At 41.3% G+C, this 20683-nt stretch overlaps 2 protein-coding genes across 3 annotated transcripts; both read left to right on the top strand.

Moving 5' to 3' along the window:
- The first annotated feature begins 3825 nt into the window (after positions 1–3825).
- LOC134434995 (trichohyalin-like) lies at positions 3826–8220 on the top strand. Of its 2 annotated transcripts, XM_063183711.1 has the most exons (5): positions 3826–6041; positions 6168–6596; positions 6741–7175; positions 7283–7435; positions 7551–8220. In XM_063183711.1, the coding sequence occupies exons 1-5, from the start codon at positions 3856–3858 to the stop codon at positions 8077–8079; spliced, it is 3732 nt and encodes a 1243-aa protein (XP_063039781.1). In that variant the 5' UTR covers positions 3826–3855; the 3' UTR covers positions 8080–8220. The 2 variants fall into 2 exon arrangements, with proteins under 2 accessions (XP_063039781.1, XP_063039782.1); XM_063183712.1 differs by lacking the exon at positions 6741–7175.
- A 1671-nt stretch (positions 8221–9891) lies between these two features.
- On the top strand, positions 9892–18960 carry LOC134470033 (enhancer of rudimentary homolog). The gene is made up of 4 exons (XM_063224058.1): positions 9892–10010; positions 10861–10948; positions 11284–11404; positions 18772–18960. Exons 1-4 carry the CDS (start codon positions 10008–10010, stop codon positions 18872–18874), a joined length of 315 nt encoding a protein of 104 aa, XP_063080128.1. The 5' UTR covers positions 9892–10007; the 3' UTR covers positions 18875–18960.
- The last annotated feature ends 1723 nt before the right edge of the window (positions 18961–20683 follow it).

Raw genomic sequence — 20683 nt, 5'->3', positions numbered from 1 at the left:
TTGGTGACTTTTGCATACAAGCCAAAGATATGTACACAAATGTCATCATCACGCTGCGCCAGACAGACTGGAGCACAAGCGGCGCTGCGACTCGAGGCTGCGACCAAACAAATCAATCCAGCAGCAACGTCATTCCTCTACCGTCAAAGTTACTCCCATGCTAGCTGCTACGCTAGTTGACTAGAGTAGTCGGTGTGTTCCCACCTGGCCTCATCCCTGCTCAATCAATCCAGTGTAGGACAGCGGACAGTGGTCTAGAACTAAATTTGACAATAACTGGAGTTAAGCTAAAATAAAAGTTATTTAGCATAGTAGCTAAGTAGTCTAAATATTACAGATTTTTGCCCTGTAATGCATTAGGCCTACTGCATTACAGCAAAAAGTAATGCATTACAGTAGGCTAATTAATTACTTTTGTAATGCATTACTGCCCAACACTGCTGGCGGGAGGGGCTAGTTAAACAGGCTAATAGCAGACCAAAACCAGACACACCGCGTTAGTTGTGGGGAGCTGTCCACGGCGAGCGTACGCCTTCAACGGTGTGTCCGGAGCTGTCCACGTACATGGTGCTGAAATCCGAGTGCTCCGAGTGACGCACAGAGAAGATGTATCCTGTGTCTATCCAATATCCAATATTCGATTTAATATTTGCAATCACATATCAATACTAAAATAAAGTTTATAAGCAACAAGTAATAGTTAATGGTTCATGCATGATATTATCCATAAATGCACTGAAAAACTGCTAATGAAATGTGGCTGTCAGGCAGAAACCATAGGCCTATATCTCCACTTTTCATTGTTTTTTCCCCTTTGTTTTGTTTTGTTTTGTTTTGTTTTGTTTTGTTTTTACTTATTAATTTATAAATCGCTATTTTCTCAATAGATAATCATGTATTAATTATTAATAATCGGCTAGTTAAATTGTTGGCAAATAAGTTATTATGGACATTTTTACCAACCCTATTATTGGCATCATTATAGGCATGTCATTATCAGGCCTATTACCTATTCAAATACATTGTCCATAAGGATTTTTTTTAAAGACTGAAGAATAAGGTTATCTTCCACACACCGCGCTCTTCCGTCTTGTTGGTGCGTCTCTGAAGTAATCTAGTAGTAGGGAATGGATCGCACTCAATTTTTCTTCTTTCTTGTGGTTTTATTTTATTTTATCTTTGCAGGGACTGACATGACAGACGTTTCGGCTGCACAGAGCCTTCTTCAGTGTCACCAAAGACTGAAGAATAGCCTAATGACATTACAGTGAACTAGGCCAAACCTACTACTCATCATGTATTACACAATCTTAAAACATGACTCCCAACAACCAACAACACATTTGTTCTATCCCACAAGGAATGCTTGTGAACTTATAGGCCTGTGTCAGGCAGACTATTCCATGCAATTTCAAAGCCGGGGCAGCAAAGCACTGCTTCACTCATTATTAGGTCAAAACATTGTAAATGTGATTGATTGATTAGGAGAGGTCCTCAATGCAGATGTTTGTTATGATGTCATAATAGGCCAATGTTCCATTGTTGATGTCCTGAGCATGAGAACTTCAAAGTCTCAGTAAGCCATTCTACACAGTAAGAGGCAGCAGCATAATGATAGAGAGGTGAGTTGTAAAGGATTTGATCATTTTAATTGATTATTTAGTGGCTAAAATATCCAAGGAAATTAGATACTGTAGGTCATGATGCTGACTGAGGGTTATGGTTAGGGGTTAGGGCCTATGTGAACCAGTAAGAAAAGGGTATATAGCAGCCTATATATAGCCTATATATATTCTTTTTAACTGTCAGCTTTCTTTAGAAAATAAGAAAAAACGGTTTCTTGTTTTAAAAATGAATTAAAAATACTATTATTTTAAATTTAATCTACTTTTCATTAATTTGTACAGTTTAAGTGAGCTATCCCTGTGACACAATTTAGGCCTATATATAAAAAGACACATTAATAGCCTTTATAGATAGGCTTTACCGGTATGTTGAAAAAAAAAATCTAAAATATATGTATCATGGTGGCATCGTGGTATTGCTGTAGTCTTAGGCTATTAATCTCTTCTCTGATTGGCTGATGGGTTGTCCAATCACTTTGTTGTGTATACCTACAGCAGTTTTATTGGCTGTTAGACAACTAGGAAATGGCACTGGACTGGAGTGTGAGGAACTGCTAATGCAAAGATGTTCTATTCTAATTCTATTCTATTGCATTTAAACCTTCTCTGGCTAATGGACACCACATCAGCCAATCAGAGAAGAGAATTACGTCAGGGTTACATTGATGGGGCTAGTGACGTGGGTGTGTGTGTGTGTGTGTGTGTGTGTGTGTGTGTGTGTGTGTGTGTGTGTGTGTGTGTGTGTGTGTGTGTGTGTGTGTGTGTGTGGTTGGGGGCGGGGGGGGGGTCAAATCTAAATAGTTTAATGGTGAAATGGATAATCTTCACTGGACATTTGCTAGTTCCATTATGATATCATGTTCTAATAGCGTCACAATGCAAGTGTTTTGTTTCCATGAGGATTCTGCATGCATGATGACACTGTGAATGACATTTGAATGATGTGAGGTATCCAAGGTGACAACTCCTCCAATGACGTTTATTGCATAAGAATTACCCAATGAGTGTGTTTCTATGCAGTTCAGTATGCCTATCCCTATGAGGCTTGTCCCAGTTATGACCAAATTTGGGATACGGTGTTTATATGAGTAGGCTACAGTGTTATATCCCAGTCTACATTTTTGGCCATTATAGAATTCTCTTCAAATGCGCGTAGTCAGCATACCATCAACAAAGTTCTATGGGAAGCCTCGGTATCCTGGATAAGATGTTTAAATGCGTCAATATTTTCGTTCGGAATACTCCACCGACTGTGCAAAGGTTCCTCAAAGAAATGTTGGGATCCAAGAAAACCTCAGGGGTTCATCGAAGAATCAATTTCGGTTCCTGTGAGCACTTAGGTTGCTCAAATTACTTTTAGTAGTTCCTCCACAGTGTTATTTGGGGGACATGTTCGGTAGCCTGATTATCATCAACTTTCAAATCTCGTGCCGAGATTCTGGTCTGACGAGATAACGAATAACGTTTCCAAACGGCCTGGTTAACCCGCCTCCCTTGGTTTTGCTACTGGCCAGGCTGTGCCAAAGTTTAAACCAAACATTTTCTTAGTCCCAATAGAACGTCTCTACTTGACTTCACTAGCTTGAACACGCCTCTACCCAGGGCCGTTGGAGCTGCTCAAAGTTGATTGCTTCTGACAAAGTCGATGGAGTTCCCGATTTCTCCAGAACTCAGAAAGATATTGCATTACTCTTGACATGACAAGTAGCAATGCAGAAGGTGTTGCATCCCTAGAGATAGCCTGGCTACATGTTCGAGGAATTTGGATCATTTTTCCAGTATGTGTCACAATGTCACAATAGGAACATGTAAGAAACAAAAAAACTAAATGAACCTCTTCCCAACAGAAATGCATAGCAGCATGCAATACTAGGTCATGGAAGGAGACGTCCGGGTGGCTGGGGACCAGGCCACACCTGGTGACACCCAGCTGCCCCTGGGCCAGGACAGTCCCACCTCAGGACAGGGGGACACACTGCCATGGTAAGTAATCTATTATTTTATGCAATATTTATGGAAACATCTTTCATATATTTGAGACAAGGACATATTCTGACACTCTTATCTTATCAAAAGGCTCACTTTGGATACAGTAATCAGTTGCAGCTCCACAGAGCTGAACAACCTTGGAAAAGAGCCCAATGAACCCAAAAAAGAAGTCATCGAAGGAAAAGGAAAATGTGCCGAACCGGGAAAAGAATTGGATTTGGATGAACAAGCGAAGGAAGTGATGGAGCAGGTAAAGAAGATGATAGACCAGGACCGCACATTAACAGAAGAGGAAAAAGCATTCATGATGGAACATGTAGTAAAAGAATTAAGTCAGCAAGACAAAGCACTGAATGAATATGTAAACGAAATGGAATTTGAGGAAGAAGATGAAACGGTGATGGAACACGTAAAAAGGCAGCTGGAGCGAGAAGAGATTTGTGAAGAGGATAAAATATTTATCATGGAAGAGGTTAAGGATCTTATGAAGAAAGACAAAGCACAAGCAGTGCAGGTGATAGAACTATGTGAGCACAAAACTGAAGTAAAGGAAGAGGAAGAGCCCCTTATGGAACTGAACATAGAACTAAAGGACATGGAAAAAGCACCGAAGGACAATGGAACTGAACTGACAAACGGAAAAGAAGAACTGATTAAAGAGAACGGAGAAGTGGACCAGGTAAAAAGTCTGATGAAGATTGAAGAATTGACAGCAGAGGAAAATGAATTCATCATGGAGCAGTTAAAAGAACTTGTGCAAAAAGACAACTCCCTGACTAATCAAGAAAATGAATTCTCTGATCACAAAACCAGAGTGGAAGTCGAAAAGTCACTGGTGGACAAGGGATTTGAACTGGAAAAAACAGAACTGAATGAACAGATATGTGATGAGGGACAAGAAAAATGTACAGGACAGGAAAATAAATTCATCATGGAGCCATTAAAAGATCTGATCCAGAAAGAGAAAGCCCCCACTGCAGTGGAACCCAAAGCAGAATCGAAGGTACCTGAGCAAGAGCTGCAAAGACTTCTTGTGGATAAAGAAACAGAACTCAAGGACCAAGAGGAAAAAACCCTTATGGAATATGGCACAGATCTAAAGGACATAGAAAAAGCACTGGAAGACAATAGTAATGATGTAACGAAAGAAGTCCCCACCCAACCAGAGAAATCACTTGTGGAAAAGAAAGAATGTATGGAACCCAAAGTCGAACTGGTGCCGGTGAAAGAACTGCAAGACAAAGAACCAGAAAAGGCAGAAGAACACGTGGATTATCAAACAGATATCAAGGACCAGGAAAAAGCTGAATTGACCAGGACCAACAAGGAAGACAAATTGATGGAGCTGAAAACAGAGCAGAAAGATCTCATGGAAGAACCCAAGGAACAGGGACAAGAGTTGATAGACCACCAGGATAATGAACAGCGTTTGGATCAAGAGCAGCATGTGGAAGGAACAACCGAGGAGACTGACGGGCAAGCAAATGAGCATGAGAGAATGAATGACACACATGGCGAGAGTGAGACGACAGTCTGTGAGACACAAGTTGAGGATATGAATCAGATTAGGTACGCAGTGCACGAGAAACTGGAACGGCTCAGAGAAGAGCTAGAAAAGCGCCAACATTTCCAGGATATCCAGACTAAGTTCATGGATATCCTGAGACTGAAGATGCACATGATCGCACACAGACTGGACGCCGGCAGTGAAAACAACACAGAAATGCAGAGGATGGAAGCGCAAATGGCAGACAAGATAGCAGACTTGGAGAGACTGAAGAAGGGCACCGTACCAACAAGTAAAGGGATGCAAGAAACACCTGGAGCTGGGACAGAAGAAGGCCATGAAGGAAAGATCGAGCAAATAGAGAGTGTCATTGCAGGGGTACAGGTAGAAGTAGTGAAGGAGAAACTGAGAATGGCTGAGCATACCATCGCAGAGCAGCAAAGACAGATATGTGTCCTGGAGAGAACAGCAGCAGAGTTCATGATAATGTACAAGGAGATGCAGAAAGACAAAGAGGAGGCCCAGAGACACAGAGAGGAACAGGACCAAAGGATTCTACAACTGCAGACATTGGCTGCACACTTGATGACAAAAATGACAGAGATGGAGAGACACAGCAATGAGGCAACACAAAGACGAGAGGAGTTTGAAAACACAACAGAGGCAACAGAGAGAATGATAGAAGACTATGATTTGAGACAAGGCGAACACCAATTGGCAATGGTGATGTTGGATGGAGCCAACATTCTTAATGAGGAGGATGGAGAAAACAAAGAGAAAATAAAGACACCCTGTTTGGACCTTGAGGACATGAGGAGAGACATCTGGGTGGCTGGGGACCAGGCCACACCTGGTGTCACTCTGGTGTCCCTGGACCAGACCAGTCTCACCTCTGGAGGACAGGAGGATCCACTGCCATGGTGAGTAGTAATCTATTAATTTATTAATATTTGATGAATGAATTAATTAGTTCTTAATATTTGACAGTGACATATTCCAATTTGAGTCAATGACACTCTGTTGTCTTATCTTTCCAAAATCAAAAGGTTCAGTTTGGATACAGTAATCAGTTGCAGCTCCACAAATGCTGAGGTGGAGAAAATGAGTATGGAGCTGGAGAGAGAAGAGCAGAAACACATGGAAAAAGAGGACAATGAAGAGAAGGTCATAGAAATGGAGAAGGAACAGACCAAAAAAGTTGAACCGGCTGACCAGAGAAAAAAATGGACAGGAGTAGGTCTAGAAACAAATGATCAGAGAGAACAGCAGGGAGAAGTTGAGATTGAAGTAATGGAGGAAGCTAACATACTCAGTGAAAAAGAGGAAAGAAAAAATTACAAAGTTGAAATAAAGACAACCCTTGAGGACATCAGGAGAGACATCTGGGTGACTGGGGACCAGGCCACACCTGGTGTCACTCTGGTGTCCCTGGACCAGGCCAGTCCCACCTCAGGACAGGGGGACACACTGCCATGGTGAGTAATGTTTTCATTTGTTATTATTTGATGAATGAATTACTGTAATCTATTATTCTCAATATTTGAGACAGTGACATATTCCAATTTGAGTCAATGACATACTCTGACCATTCTGGTGCCTTATCTTCCCAAAATCAAAAGGTTCACCTCGAATGCAGTAATCAGTTGGGGCTCCACAAATGTTGAGGTGGAGAAAAGAAGTGTGGAACTGGAGAAAAAAGAGCTGAACAATGTGCAAAAAGAGTTCAAGGAAGAGAAAGAAGTCATAGAAATGGAGAAGAAACAGACCAAAAAAGTTGAACCGGCTGACCAGAGAAAAGAGTGGACAGAAGTAGGTCAAGAAACAAATTATCAGGGAGAAGAGCAGGGAGAAGTTGAGACTGAAGTAATGGAGGAAGCCAACATACTTAGTGAGAAGGAGGATGGAGAAAAAGACAAAGAGGAAATAAAGACAACCCTTGAGGACATCAGGAGAGACATCTGGGTGGCTGGGGAGCAGGCCACACCTGGTGTCACTCTGGTGTCCCTGGACCAGGCCAGTCCCACCTCAGGAGGAAAGGGGGACACACTGCCATGGTGAGTGATCTTTTAAATTAATGTAATATTTATGGAAACATCTTTAATATATTTGAGACGACGACATAATCTGACACTCTGATGTCTTATCTTCCCAACATCAAAAGGTTCACTTTGGATACAGTAATGATTTGGAACGAAGGGACAGAACTAGATGAAGAAACAACTGATAAGGGAGAAGATCAGGGCACACCTGGTGTCACTCAGCTGTCTGTGGGCCAGGACAGTCCCACCTCAGGAAAGGGGGACACACTGCCATGGTGAGTAATCTTATTGCTTAATCTTATATAATATTTGTGGTAAGATCGTTAATATATTTGAGACAATGACATAATACTCTGACACTCTGGTGCCTTATCTTCCCAAAATCAAAAGGTTCACTTTGGATACAGTAATCAGTTGGAAATCCACAAATGCTGAGGTGGAGAAAAGGAGTATGGCACTGGAGAGAAAGGAGGTGAACAATGTGGGGAAACAGGAGAAAAAAGAAAAGCAAAAGGAACAGACCAAACTGCATGAAGTGATAGAAAAGGTAACAAAGGCGATGGAGGCAAAAGGAGAGCAAGATATAGCACTGGCGGAGCACAAAAATGATGACAAGATGACGTCCCATTGTGATGACGAGAAACATCAAAAAATAATCCCTCTGACAGGAAATCATCAGAAATTGATTCAGCAGATGACCAGAGAGCTAAAGAATGACAGAAAGCTGATGACTGAAACATCAACCAATACCCTACTGGGCTGGGGTGACCCGCACTTCTTCAGGCCTGAAGACTATGGCATGGACACAGCCGCAGAAGGAGAGAGACGCGTTGGCCAGCCTGAGAGCCACCAGGGAAAGAAGAAGAAAAAGAAGAAATCTGTTCTTAAATGGCTGAAAAAGAGACTTTGTTTCAAATGAAGATGACAACCCACATATGCAAGCATACACAAAAGACAAAAAAGAAAAGAAAAAACAAAACACATAAAGAAACAAACTACAGCAAAAATATACTTTTTAACGTACTTTTACTTACTTTTACTCATTGCAAAACAACAAAAACAACAAAACAATAAACCATTACGCATCAAGAACTGTGTTTTATGTGAACTAAATACAGGCTGCTGTTTTGGGGTTGAACTTTACAAGTCCATTTCATTAGGTAACCTCCCATCCATGCCTTGTGCTTGTGACCTCCTGCATCACTGATACTCCCGCCTCTGTGGAGAAAACAAAGTTTCCAAAGTCACAATAACTTTTGTGAGACTTTTCCCTTTCAACATCCCCATTGCAAATAAGAAAATGACCTTTGAATTGTGCTTTTACGAGATATTGAAGAAAACTTCAATCCTCAATGATGTCTTGCCTTGCATCTCGAGGCCTCAAGCACAAGGAGAGGATGGGAGGATACATAATGAAATGGACTTAATGGAAAATATTTTTGGGTCATTTTTAGACTTAATTATGGACAGGACAGTTTGAGAGGTAGACAGGAAGCGAATGGGGAGGGAGATGGGGAGGGGTAAGCAAAGGACCCGGGCCGGGAATCGAACCCGGGTCAGCCGCATGGCAGGCAAGTGCCCTACTGGATGGCCATGGCACCATTCCTTTTTCCACACTCCATCTTTTTCAAAGAAGACTTTCTCGAGGAGTTTAAGACATCTTCTTGTATCTTCTAATGGATGCTTATGTGTCCAGGGTGGTGCCATTTTTCCAACACATTCCCGAAAGGACCGCATCATAGGGCCCATTTTGTAGCCCACTGAGAATCACTCCAGCCTCTGACAAGCACATATTTTGTGGGAAAGAAAATAACATACAGTATAGGGCAGGGCCGGATTAACACACAGGCTAGATATGACTGCAGCATAGGGGCCCCCACCTGCCAGGGGGCACCTAATTGGCCAAAACTGAATCTGGAAATTGAAGATGGAGATGGAATGTGGAAATGGGATATGGAAAGAATCATCTGTCATGTTAAGTACAGTTGGTAGACATGTTATCCTTAATTCCTACCTCATAATTGCGACACTGTCTATGTAAATTTGTGACAAAATTTGTCATCCAGGGGTCCCCTACAGAAACCTGTAGCCTAGGGGTCCCAGGCGATCTTAAACCGGCCCTGGTAAAGGGGCAGCTATTGTGTTAAAAAAAAAAAAGGTAGCTTTTTGTGGGGCAGCTGTGGTCTAATGGTTCAGGAGATGGGATTTAGATCAAAAGGTTGCAGGTTTAAATCTCTCCCTTCCACTCCTTACTGCACTCCATGGCTGAGGTGCACTGGAGCGAAGCACCTAACCCCATAGTGTTCCAGGGACTGAAACCAATAGGCTACCCTGTAAATAGCTGTAAGTTGCTTTGGAAAAAAGCATCAGCTACACTAAATGTAATGTAATGTAGCCTACAACTCGTATAATTCCCTTTGAGTTGAACATCTAATTCCATTAGTGGGTAGCAGGTGCAGTGGGCCCACTGGCAGCTTTGGTAAGGCCTGGGTCAGTTATCTTTTGCATTTTAAGTGACTATGTTACAAATCACATTTTTAAAAATGTAAACATAATTTTATCTTATTTAATTTTATTTGATTTTACTTTACTTTACTTTACTTTATTTTACTTTATTTTATTTTATGCTGGTTTGTAGGCTATCATTGTTTTCAACAGACCCAAGAAATAAGACCATGACCTTTTACTTTTCCCATCCAAAACACTAGGCGGCAGTAAAACATTTTTTAAAGAGCAATAGGATTGCAATTGCAAAGTGGGGCAAACAAGAGAGCCAGTCTCACAGTCGCTTCACGATTTCCATGGTCATCAACACATTTTTGTAGGAGGACAACACCATCATTCACAATGGTTGGTCGTTTGTTTGTGCTACTATTTCATAATCAATGAGTTAGACGTAAGATGCATTTGTCATTGCATTATATTCGCTGATACTGTGTTCATATTTTGTAGGAGAATTGCCAGAGTTGCTACTTGGTTTACAAGCTAGGCAGGCTAGCTATGTTTCAATCACTAGTTTCTAGCTAACCTACGTTTACTGTAAATCAATTTGGGAAACACTAGCAAAAATGAATTTGATTCATTTTCAACATGACACCATGTGGATAATCGGTAGTTCACTGGATAGACAAGGGATGTCTGAATTCTAGCCTTGTTTCCTTGGTATATAGCCTATTCCAAGTTCCCAGATTGCTGCAGTCTGGCAAAAGTGTAGTTTACGCAAGTCCACTGCACACCACATTTGCCTCATGTTGAGCTAATTTTTCCAGCATAAGGGGAGGACATTCACTCAACACCAGGGCTCTACATTTTAAGTGATTTTCATCAACGGACAAAATGTCTAGCGTATGTTAATCGTACTAGCTGAACACATACTCACTAATGGGTCAAAGTGGCTTTTCTACCAGTCAAACTGAGTTTTCACCAGCATTTGGCCTGTTGGTGGGTGTTAATTTAGAGCCCTTCTTATCACCTATCCACCAAAAGAGGTCATCAACTACGCTACACAGCTATAAAATGTACAGCCATGTAATAATACGTTAGATAAGAGGGAATGTAGTAGTTGTATAACGCAGAATGTGAAAATGTTCAGCTGTGACCGAAGTGCTCATGAAAAGCTTTTGAATAGATAAACATGCTGTAAGTCGGTTTCTTCTCCTTCTGCTATGGTACTAATGTAATGAGGCCATTCACCCCACAGTCACACACCATTCTGTTGGTTCAGCCCACCAAGAGGCCCGAGGGAAGGACATACGCGGACTATGAGTCTGTCAACGAGTGCATGGAAGGTGATACAGTCTTAATGTAAATTATTGTAAGCTTCAGATTCATGTAGTAAATTATTTCAGAGTTAAGAGCTCTGTCATACAATAGTGAGTGATATACACTAATCATTTTTGTGGTGTATGATGTATCTTTCTGTGCAGATTAATGTATGTTGAGTTCAGGTAAATTGGGCCACTTTGGCTCATTTACTTATGTGCAAAAAAAGTGGCCCAATTTACCCTAATTCACCATAGTAAATGATTTCAGAGATTTCAGAGATTTCAGAGCTCTGTCAAACAACAGCGAGTGATATATTAATCATTTTTTGTGGTGTATGATGTATTATCTCTCTGTGCAGGTGTCTGCAAAATGTACGAGGAGCATCTCAAGAGGATGAACCCCAACAGTCCATTGATTACATACGACATCAGTCAACTATTCGATTTCATAGATGACTTGGCTGACCTCAGCTGCTTGGTGTAAGTACAGAGAGGAATAGAGTTGAGAGGTAGCTTGCTGAGTTGGCAGTGGGATTGGCAGTTGACCTGGATTTGATTCCTGGCCAGCGAAGACTTCTAGGGTGCTTTCCAATATGCGACCTTGCGTCCTTCACTTGTGCTTGTGGCCTCGCCTCGCCCCGCCTCCTGACCCCTCCTCCGTGGAGAAAACAAATAAGTTTTCCCACTGTCAGCCTTGCCAAAACAACTTTTGGTAGACTGTTTTTCATTCACCATCCAGTTTGCAAATGAGAAAATGACTTTACAATTGAGCTTTTGCAAGATATTGAAATACAATGCTGTTGTCAGTGATGTCATCATGACATACTACTTACTGTTACAAGGCCACAAGCACAAGTGGACGACACAAGGTTGCATATTGGAACGCACCCCTAGTTGCTTTGGATAAAAGCATCTGCCTAATGAATGTGACGTTATGAGGGGGTCAAAGGGGCATTGGTATGCTCATGATCAAGTCAAGGGGGTGTTTGTAGTTCATTGCAGAGCCATACAGAGGGAGAGTTGCGCGATTGGAGGACCAGGAATTAATTTGCAGCCCCGCCTTTCAACGAGATCGAGGTCGTGCCTAAAGCGACTGTCTTTCCATAGACTCAGCATAGAACCACCACATTAAAAGCCAAAAATAAGGACTAACGAACTGCGGGGTAATCACCACAAATATGTAAACTATCAACTGTCTCGGTAATGATAATCACAACAGTTACATCACCATCTGTGATGTTTATCTGAAGTTATTACTACTAGGGCTGTAACAATATTGTATCGAACCGAGAAATCGTGATACACAGAGTCACAATACTGTATCGTGATACAAGGAGGCAGTATCATGATACGCCCTTTCAAAGTTTTATTACCCATTAGTCCAGAAAACAACCTTATGATTTGATGTGATAGTGTTTCCAAACTTCAGTGGAGATACATTTCAGAAATCGTGGGTTGTAATCGAACCGTAGGTAAAAAATCGTGATACGAACCGAATCGTGAGTTGACTGTATCATTACAGCCCTAATTACTACGAACAGCAAGTCTTGTCATATTCCCTGCATTGCATTGCATCGCATCGCATTTGCTGTGTGCTACGCCCACTTCTAGGCACTAACATTCGCAACGCTAAACGTAGTTCTGAGACGCTAAACAGCTAATTTTGCTAATACGGAAGTCGGCCCTAGGACACAGTGGAGATTGCCCGACTCTCCCTCTGTATGGCTCTGGTTCATTGTTGCCGAGTGGACCAATCACAGCAGCCGCACTTTGTAGTTACATTTTTCAAGAGGTGCCTCTCAGATGCTCTGCAGGCGATTTGGTTTCTAAGCATACATTGGGCTTAAGATAAGAGACACTTGCGGAAAGGACTTTACTTAAGGCGCACAATTGGTTCTAGCATGCCTGTGACCTAATTTGGGACTTGTCCACTCACTAGTTAAAGATGTTTTAATCTACAAAAGGCTGTGTACATTGGTTTGACAGCTGAGACTTTGGTTATGCCGCTGATTAAGTGTGGCGCTTTTTCGAGCTTGTTTACGGATGCAAAATATGCCAACAGAACTTTTAAGTGTAGTTTGAAATGGTTCAGGCAAGCCCAGGATTGTACCGCTGCACAAATACAGACTTTCCTGTCTTTAATGTTCAGTTTTGATTTGTTGGTACCTGACGGTGAAGGCAGTAGCTTCTGTGCGTAATGACGAATAAATGACAAGCGCATCACTTGCAGACTGACCACTCATCAACCCTGATGGAGGTGTGGGCAAACAAAATGCCAGTTTGTTAATAAAGTGGTTCTGCCATCCATAGGGAATGTCAGCGTTTTTAAGTTGTATTTATTGTTGACTAAATAATGGGTAATGTCAGGAGAATCTGGTTTGACAAGTTTTTAGTGCTCTGGGCATGGTTGTTGAAGACACTTCTGCATGTGTGGTCATGACATCTCCAAAACCATGGTTGCGTAGAGCAGTGTTTCTCAACCTTTTTTTAGGCGAGGCACCCTTTCAATTCATGAAAAATTTCAAGGCACCCCAAACCAACAAGCCGTAACATGGCATTGCGTCCGATACCACACAAGCTTAGAAAAGTAACACATTTGGAGACGTCACATGACCTACGTTCGAAGTTGCAGCTGACTGGGGCGACTGGCAGATGAAAGATTCCACTGACTAGCATTAACTTATCAGTTTAGACAAATATGTAGTATACACCCGTCTCCAAAAGAGTTGTCGCCTATCTATCTGTTTGGAATAACAGCTAATAACCTGACTTTCAATTAATCACTTGGCTTCAGAAGTCACTCATATGAAAGCTACAACCCTCCCGAATGAAAATGTATGTACAAAAATAAATTTCATGCACCAAAGAAAGATTGACCCTTTATTGAACACAGACAAAAGTTTTGTCGCCTATCGAACATAATGTGAAAATGAGCAGATAAGTCACTTCAAAACACTTCAAATACGCAGATCGGGTGTCATACTTAATCACTGAATCACTCTCACCTCTCCAGAAAATCAACTTTCGCCTTAGGTGTATGTTTAGGGTCATTGTAATCATGGAAAGCAAAAAACAATGAAGATCAATGAGAGATGGTGACATATTTGCTATTTGTAGAGCAATACATGTTTAACTTCATGATTTAATCAATGATAAAAGCCCTCAAACACCTGCAGCATGCATGCAGCTCCTCCTGTACATTTCCCTACACAGTCTTAAAAGAACTCCACTGTGGTTTGAGCAAAGAAACTCGACAGAAGAACAATTTCTCGGGGGGAAATGCATTGGCCACGGTGTAGTACGGGACTTGCCTGAGGACACGAGTGGATGGAAAATTAACTCCCTTGCGCATGGTCATTGGTCAGTGGGTGCGATGGATACAATTTCCGTACTCCCTTGCGCATGGTCAGTGGGGGCGACACCATGATGATGGATAATTTGTGGCCAAATTAACTGCAGCTGTTGGTCAGCAGTAATTGCTGGGGGTAATTAAGGATGACAAACATTCACGCTGTCCTATGACCTGTTCCACACTCGGACCCTCGCGGAAGTGTCATTGCGTGCTTCTCTGATGCTTCCAATGCTGACCGTAGAAGAAAAATAAAATTTCCGTACTCCCCTCGCCATCATTTCGTACTACGCTGTTATGACGTCAGTAAGCCCTCCTGTCTCTACTCTCCTTGGGTTTGAGTGAGTGTGACAAGAATGAGGGGACGGGACCAGAGAGAGTAGAGAGAGAGAGAGAGAGGTTCCATTGGCCCATTGTTTCCGGGTTCTATTATTGCAAGGAGGAGGGGAGGGGGGAAATCCCCCTTTTAGGCAGACCTAGGCAGACCTAAGGACTGTTCTATTCAATTCTAGGAGTATTATGACACGCCCCGTTAGGCAGACCGGAACCTGGTCATGTTAGGTGCCCATAGCAACATATTATGTTGGCATATCTCTATATACTTAAAGAATCCCTACTAACACTCTGGTAACACTCAATGCTGTGTTGACATGTGTTCAGTAACACACATGTGCTTCCAGGGAAAACTCAGAACAGTGAAAAGAAAATAAAGGTCTGCAACACTGTTAAAGGGGTATGCCACTATTTTGGGGCTTAATACAGTTAAAATCATTGGCTGGGGTTTATAAAGGTGGTAAAGTGTCTTATTTTTCATGTTAAGCATTCTCTTGCTTTAAGACAAGTTAAAAGAGGGAATATGACGCTATGCTCCCAAATATTTAATGGCACAACGTTTCTGACTTTGGTTGCACTGTGATGAAGGAGGGTTAGTCCGAAACGTCGTGCCATTAAATATTTGGGAGCATTCAACAGTGTTGCGGACCTTTCTTTTCTTTTCATTTTTTGTCTTACGTTTGGTCCAGCACCTGTGCCACTGATGTGCGCGCATTCTTTGACTTTCTGGAAAAACTCAGAACAGTGCCTTCATTTCCACAGTGGCACAGACATCATGAAGGTTTAAGAACAAACAAACAGAAGCGATATAGGCCTAAGCATTGTTGTGGGAATGTTAAGAAAGTGCGATCAGACATATCATTCCGTGTATCTCTGGTTGCATGCAAAAAAAAAAAAAACAGTTGCTAAGTTATTCTGACATGTGGCTATTTTTTTCAGTTTGTTTTAATCCAATCAAATTATTTCAATCATAGTTCATTTGACAGATGCAGTTGCTGATTCCTGTTCTGAAGTGGTGGCATGAGCACGTTTTTTTATATACAAACCCCAACTCCGGTGAAGTTGGGACGTTTGGTAAACAGTGAATAAAATCAAAATGCTATCATTTTCAAAACATTCAATCTATTCATTAGATGGAGAATAGTGAAAAGACAACATATTAAGTGTTAACCCTGTGAAACCTGAACCATGAAAGCAATGAGAGAAAATTCTAATTTTTTGGAATTTGCTTCAATATTGGTCCCTTATAAGAAATGTAAAAAAAAAATTCAAAATTTTGTTAAGGTCGCTGAGATATTTAATGCATCATATATGATGCATCAGGCTTTTAATGAATGGAAATTCCAATTTCATGACCATTGAAAAATGACTTTTAATGCATTTACAACTTTTTTTTAATTTAAAAAAGTTGTCAGACAATTTAATTTGAGGATTATCTTTAAATATTTAGTGAGATCCTGCCATTTTTTAAAGCCTATCCTTGTTTTAGCAGGACCATATTTTACATTTCCCACAGCCTGGTTGGGTAATTTTTTAAAATCTATGTAAAAACATAGCTGATCGAATGCTCAACAACCTATTTATGAGTGTAATATAGATCATTATTCATTTTTGATGTGTAATTTGAATATATGGGTCCATTACTACAATTGGACCATTTCTCCATTCACTTCAATGCATTTTTTTTACGAGATCATAATTTCAACATTTTGCATTGCATTTTCAAAATTGCAAGTAAAACCTGTTTCTTAAGGCAATATCTTTGTCTTGAAGTAAAACAACTTGTGTGTTTTGTTAAACGATCGTCGTGGTATGAGTTTCCCTATGGAGCAAATGCATTGATGGCTGACTTCCTGCCACCGCCGGATGGTGCTTATATGTCTCATCAGTTTTAGCACGATCTCTCTGCAACACGGTGTAAAAATATAAACTCTTCCTTGCTTAATTGCACAAAGCAAGTGTTCAAATTAAAGGATGTAGAGTTATATTTCGGAAATTTGTACACATACCTTATGCAATTTGACGAAATCTCAGCGTCGGTCAGGGAAACCGCTTCTACCCCATTTTCCTGTTTTTCGCCGAGCTGTGGTCAACTTGTTGTCGACCGCTGCTCTCTTGTGGCGGTTTCCGTGTACTGCAGGACGTTTGGAAATGACACGCAGGATGTTTTTCAGATCGATTTTTTTGTGTGTCAGCGTGGAGAGGGCTTTGAATTTGATGAGACATATATGATGCATCCGGCGCGATAGGGTTAAACCCGAGAAAAAATATTGTTTTGGGGGACATATGTACTCATTTCTAATTTGATAAATCCAACACGTCTCAAATAAGTTGGGACGGGGATCAGTGAAATTTAGTAAACATCCAAATAAGATAAAACAACAAAGAAGAACATTTCAAAATGAATTGTACTGACGGACAATATAGGTGTCCAGGTATAAGATCATCACAGAGAGGCTGAGTCACTCAGAATTGAAGATGCAAAGGGAATAATTACCATAGTTATTACATACATTTTTGAATTCCCTTTGATTTACCACGATTGAGTGTATATAAGACATATTTTTGTTACTAAAATAATTGTATAGGTTCATGACATCATGAAATATATATTGGCTGTAGTCTCACTCTAATTCCTGGAGTGCTAGAGCTATTGAAAATTGACCATATTAAGAATGCTTAATGCGTGCAAATGATACAGGGGTGTAACATTCTCCTAAGCACCTGAGCTCACTTGAAATAAACCCAGAAGACATGGGAAACTGTCCTTTGCTTACAGAAGTCAGCAGAAGTTGTAGAAGTCCATTCTTTTTGACAATAATAGAGCATTGCACATCCTGTGCTACAGTGAAAATGGACCATCCCACTTGTGTTAGTGCTAACTTTAAAAGTCAGCCTCCATAATGGCATGCGGGTGCAGTAGTGCATTGGTTAAGATGTTCTCACTCATCTGTAGAGTTAAATACAGTGCTGAATTGTATAAATGGGTTTTAAACAGCATGAAAAGCCATTCATGCATTATATTTTGAGGGGAGATCTTCGATTACTGCCACATAGTAAGCAAATTGCATTCTCTACTATGTTTTAACAGTTTGGCTCCATCATAAGGACCAGCAGGTGATAAAATGGTGGGCTTTTGGCCAAGACCTGTCACACTGTAAGCACTACAGAAAGGAAAACATTGCAAAACATGACAAGGAATACACCCCCCCATTTAAGCTGGTGAAATCATGTCCAAGATAGGAATTAACACTGTTTTTTATATAAAATCATCTCATCGGTTAATGTATTTAACTGTTAAGTGTTGTCTTTTGTTTTGTTTTTAGTCTTCCTCAACATTTGCTGCCATTTACTGTCCCCGTCCCAACTCTTTTGAGACGTGTTGGATTTATCAAATTAGAAATGAGTACATATGTCCCCCAAAACAATATTTTTTTCTCGGTTTTAACACTTAATATGTTGTCTTTTCACTATTCTCCATCTAATGAATAGATTGAATGTTTTGAAAATGATAGCATTTTGATTTTATTCACTGTTTACCAAACGTCCCAACTTCACCGGAGTTGGGGTTTGTATATCAAGACACACCACTCTCCCTTGTTCTCCGTAAACCTTTTTTGCAAGTATTGTATATGTCAAAATCATGATGTGTATTTTTTTTTTAAAGGAAATATTGCACAGTCAGCCAGCCAGACTTTTCCCGCCCATACTTCCTGTTAGGGCTGGGCAATATGACGATATATATCGTTATCGTGATACAAAAGTGTATATCGTGACCTTTCTCCCATATCGTTCATATCGTGATGGTAATTTTATCAGTTGTATACAATTGAATATCATTTAATTACATTTCATGTCGTCACAATACACACTATCAGTTCATGTAACTGTAAAGATAACAATAAAAAGATCCATTTTAAAGAAAGGTTGTTTTGCGACATGAAAAAATAAAGAGCAAATAAAGAGAATAACTGAAAACGTATGTAATTGTGCTATATCGTGATATATATCGCTATCGTTATATAAAGTAATCCATATCGTGATAACGTTTTTTTTCCATATCGCCCAGCCCTACACTAAACAAACTTTTGCTACCTTTGGCAATCGTAGCACTTATGGAATGCACTAATCCCCTCCCCTTTTATTGCCGCTCTGCCTGTTTCAGGTACCGTGCCGACACACAGACGTACCAGCCGTATAATAAAGACTGGATAAAGGAAAAGATCTACGTGCTGCTGCGTAGACAGGCTCAGCAGGCTGGCAAGTGAAGCAAGCCCAGGAAGCTCCAGAGACCCACGACAGCCATCAGGAGAAATGACGAGACGTCACCCGCGGGGAGGAGCAGGAGCTGGGCAGGAGAGGAGCAACTTTGCCCCCTCACCCCCACCCCCACACTCCCCTTCCATCCTCTTCTGAGTTTTTGTCAGCCATTGTTCAGGAGTTTGTATTGTTTTAAAGAGGACTTTTGGTTTTCTTTTCTTTTTTTTTTTTAAATTTTGGGGTGTAATTGTTTTCTCCTTTTTTGCTTTGCTTTTAACATTTTATATTTAACATCCCTGTATCAATGGTCAGTTTTTGCGTTACGGTTAATAAATTCGTCTTAGTAACTTGTTTGTTTTGGTTTCACTTATTTTTCAATGAAATGGTTTATTTGAATAAATTGTATTCTTTCATGTTCATCTCTGTGTTTAGTCAATGGCATGTGTGGGGTACTGATAGCCAGCCCATCCCCTGGGACTTGGCTGATGCAATGTTGGCCTGATTTCACAGAGACCATGGTAGGATGGAGAAGTTGGGTCAGATTCAGGGCTTGATTCAGACTTTTTTTTTCAACTTTTACAGGCAGTTTGTCCTATGAATGATCATCAAGGTATCTGGTATGCATTGCGGTTGCATTTTCCCCCGGTGCCTATATCCTCACTAGGAAGTGGTACCCAGTTGCCCTCTTTTCATTCGATGAAGTCAAATTCTGTACTTGACTCAAACAGAGCAAGGCTTTCTAAACGAAATTCTCCAACTGTTCTGCTTACAAATAACATAGGCCTACATGGGCTATTGACCACCATATTATTTTACACAACAATAATTATATTGGTAGGTCTTCTGTAGGCCTTAGTGAATGGTCTAAAGAGGTTTCATTATTGAATCACAAACTAAGCACACCGAAGTGCAAGCCAGTCGCCTTGCTTTCTGACTCGGGAAAGCTATTTTTCAACCCCCCAGATACTCAGCAGAGGTAATGAATAGGAACGCTCGCACTAATTGGTTAGACTGAGGAATACGGTAATAAGATCTTTTGGATCGCTTGTTTTCATCATGCAGACTCGCAAATGCAATCCCACTATAATGCCACAGCGCTGCCGGTGTGAATTCAATAACACGAGAGCGGGCGTTTTTGAGGCGCTTCTGTATGGGCGAAGAAATCAGGAGGAGCGCATCTGTTTCTCCTTCACTGCTGAAGGACGCGGCGCCGCGCTCAGCCACACACACACACACGCACACACATCTCCACGCTCACTCGCTCGCTGTATACCTTTGTGTTCTCCCTCACACTCTTGTTTCTCACCCACCCCAGTGCACCCCCACCCCCTTCACACACACACACACACACACCCCACCACCACAGCCCCCACTCTCCCTTAGCATCTGAAAAGGCTACTGAGTGAGAATCGATGGCGCAGAGGCCCTCCTGACAGGACAATAAACCACAAAGAAGCGGTGAGTTTTCCCTTTAAAGTTCTATTGCCAAATGGTATCGCGGGCGAGGGAGCGGGGATGGCGCTGACAGCTGGGGTGGGGGCCAATATTGATAGGATATTTATCAAGCAGCCCCCTTTGTTGCTATATGAAGCTGCCCTACGCTTCAGCTACCCTCCTCTGGTATCCCTTCTTGGAAGAAATCAAGTCACAGCGGCGGCAGCGGCAGCCCATCATCCAATGGAGATGTGCGCGTGTAGGACACATTATCGGTGCCATAGATTTATCGTTTCTCCACAAATTTGTGCGGGCCTGCTTTACAATAAGATCGCAATATCTTGGAACGGCGGCGTATTGGCTTTTGAAATGCACGTTGTGTG

Source organism: Engraulis encrasicolus, chromosome 19 (assembly GCF_034702125.1).
Source record: "Engraulis encrasicolus isolate BLACKSEA-1 chromosome 19, IST_EnEncr_1.0, whole genome shotgun sequence".
NCBI classification, from domain to species: domain Eukaryota; kingdom Metazoa; phylum Chordata; class Actinopteri; order Clupeiformes; family Engraulidae; genus Engraulis; species Engraulis encrasicolus.
This window is presented reverse-complemented; position numbering and strand designations above follow the sequence as displayed.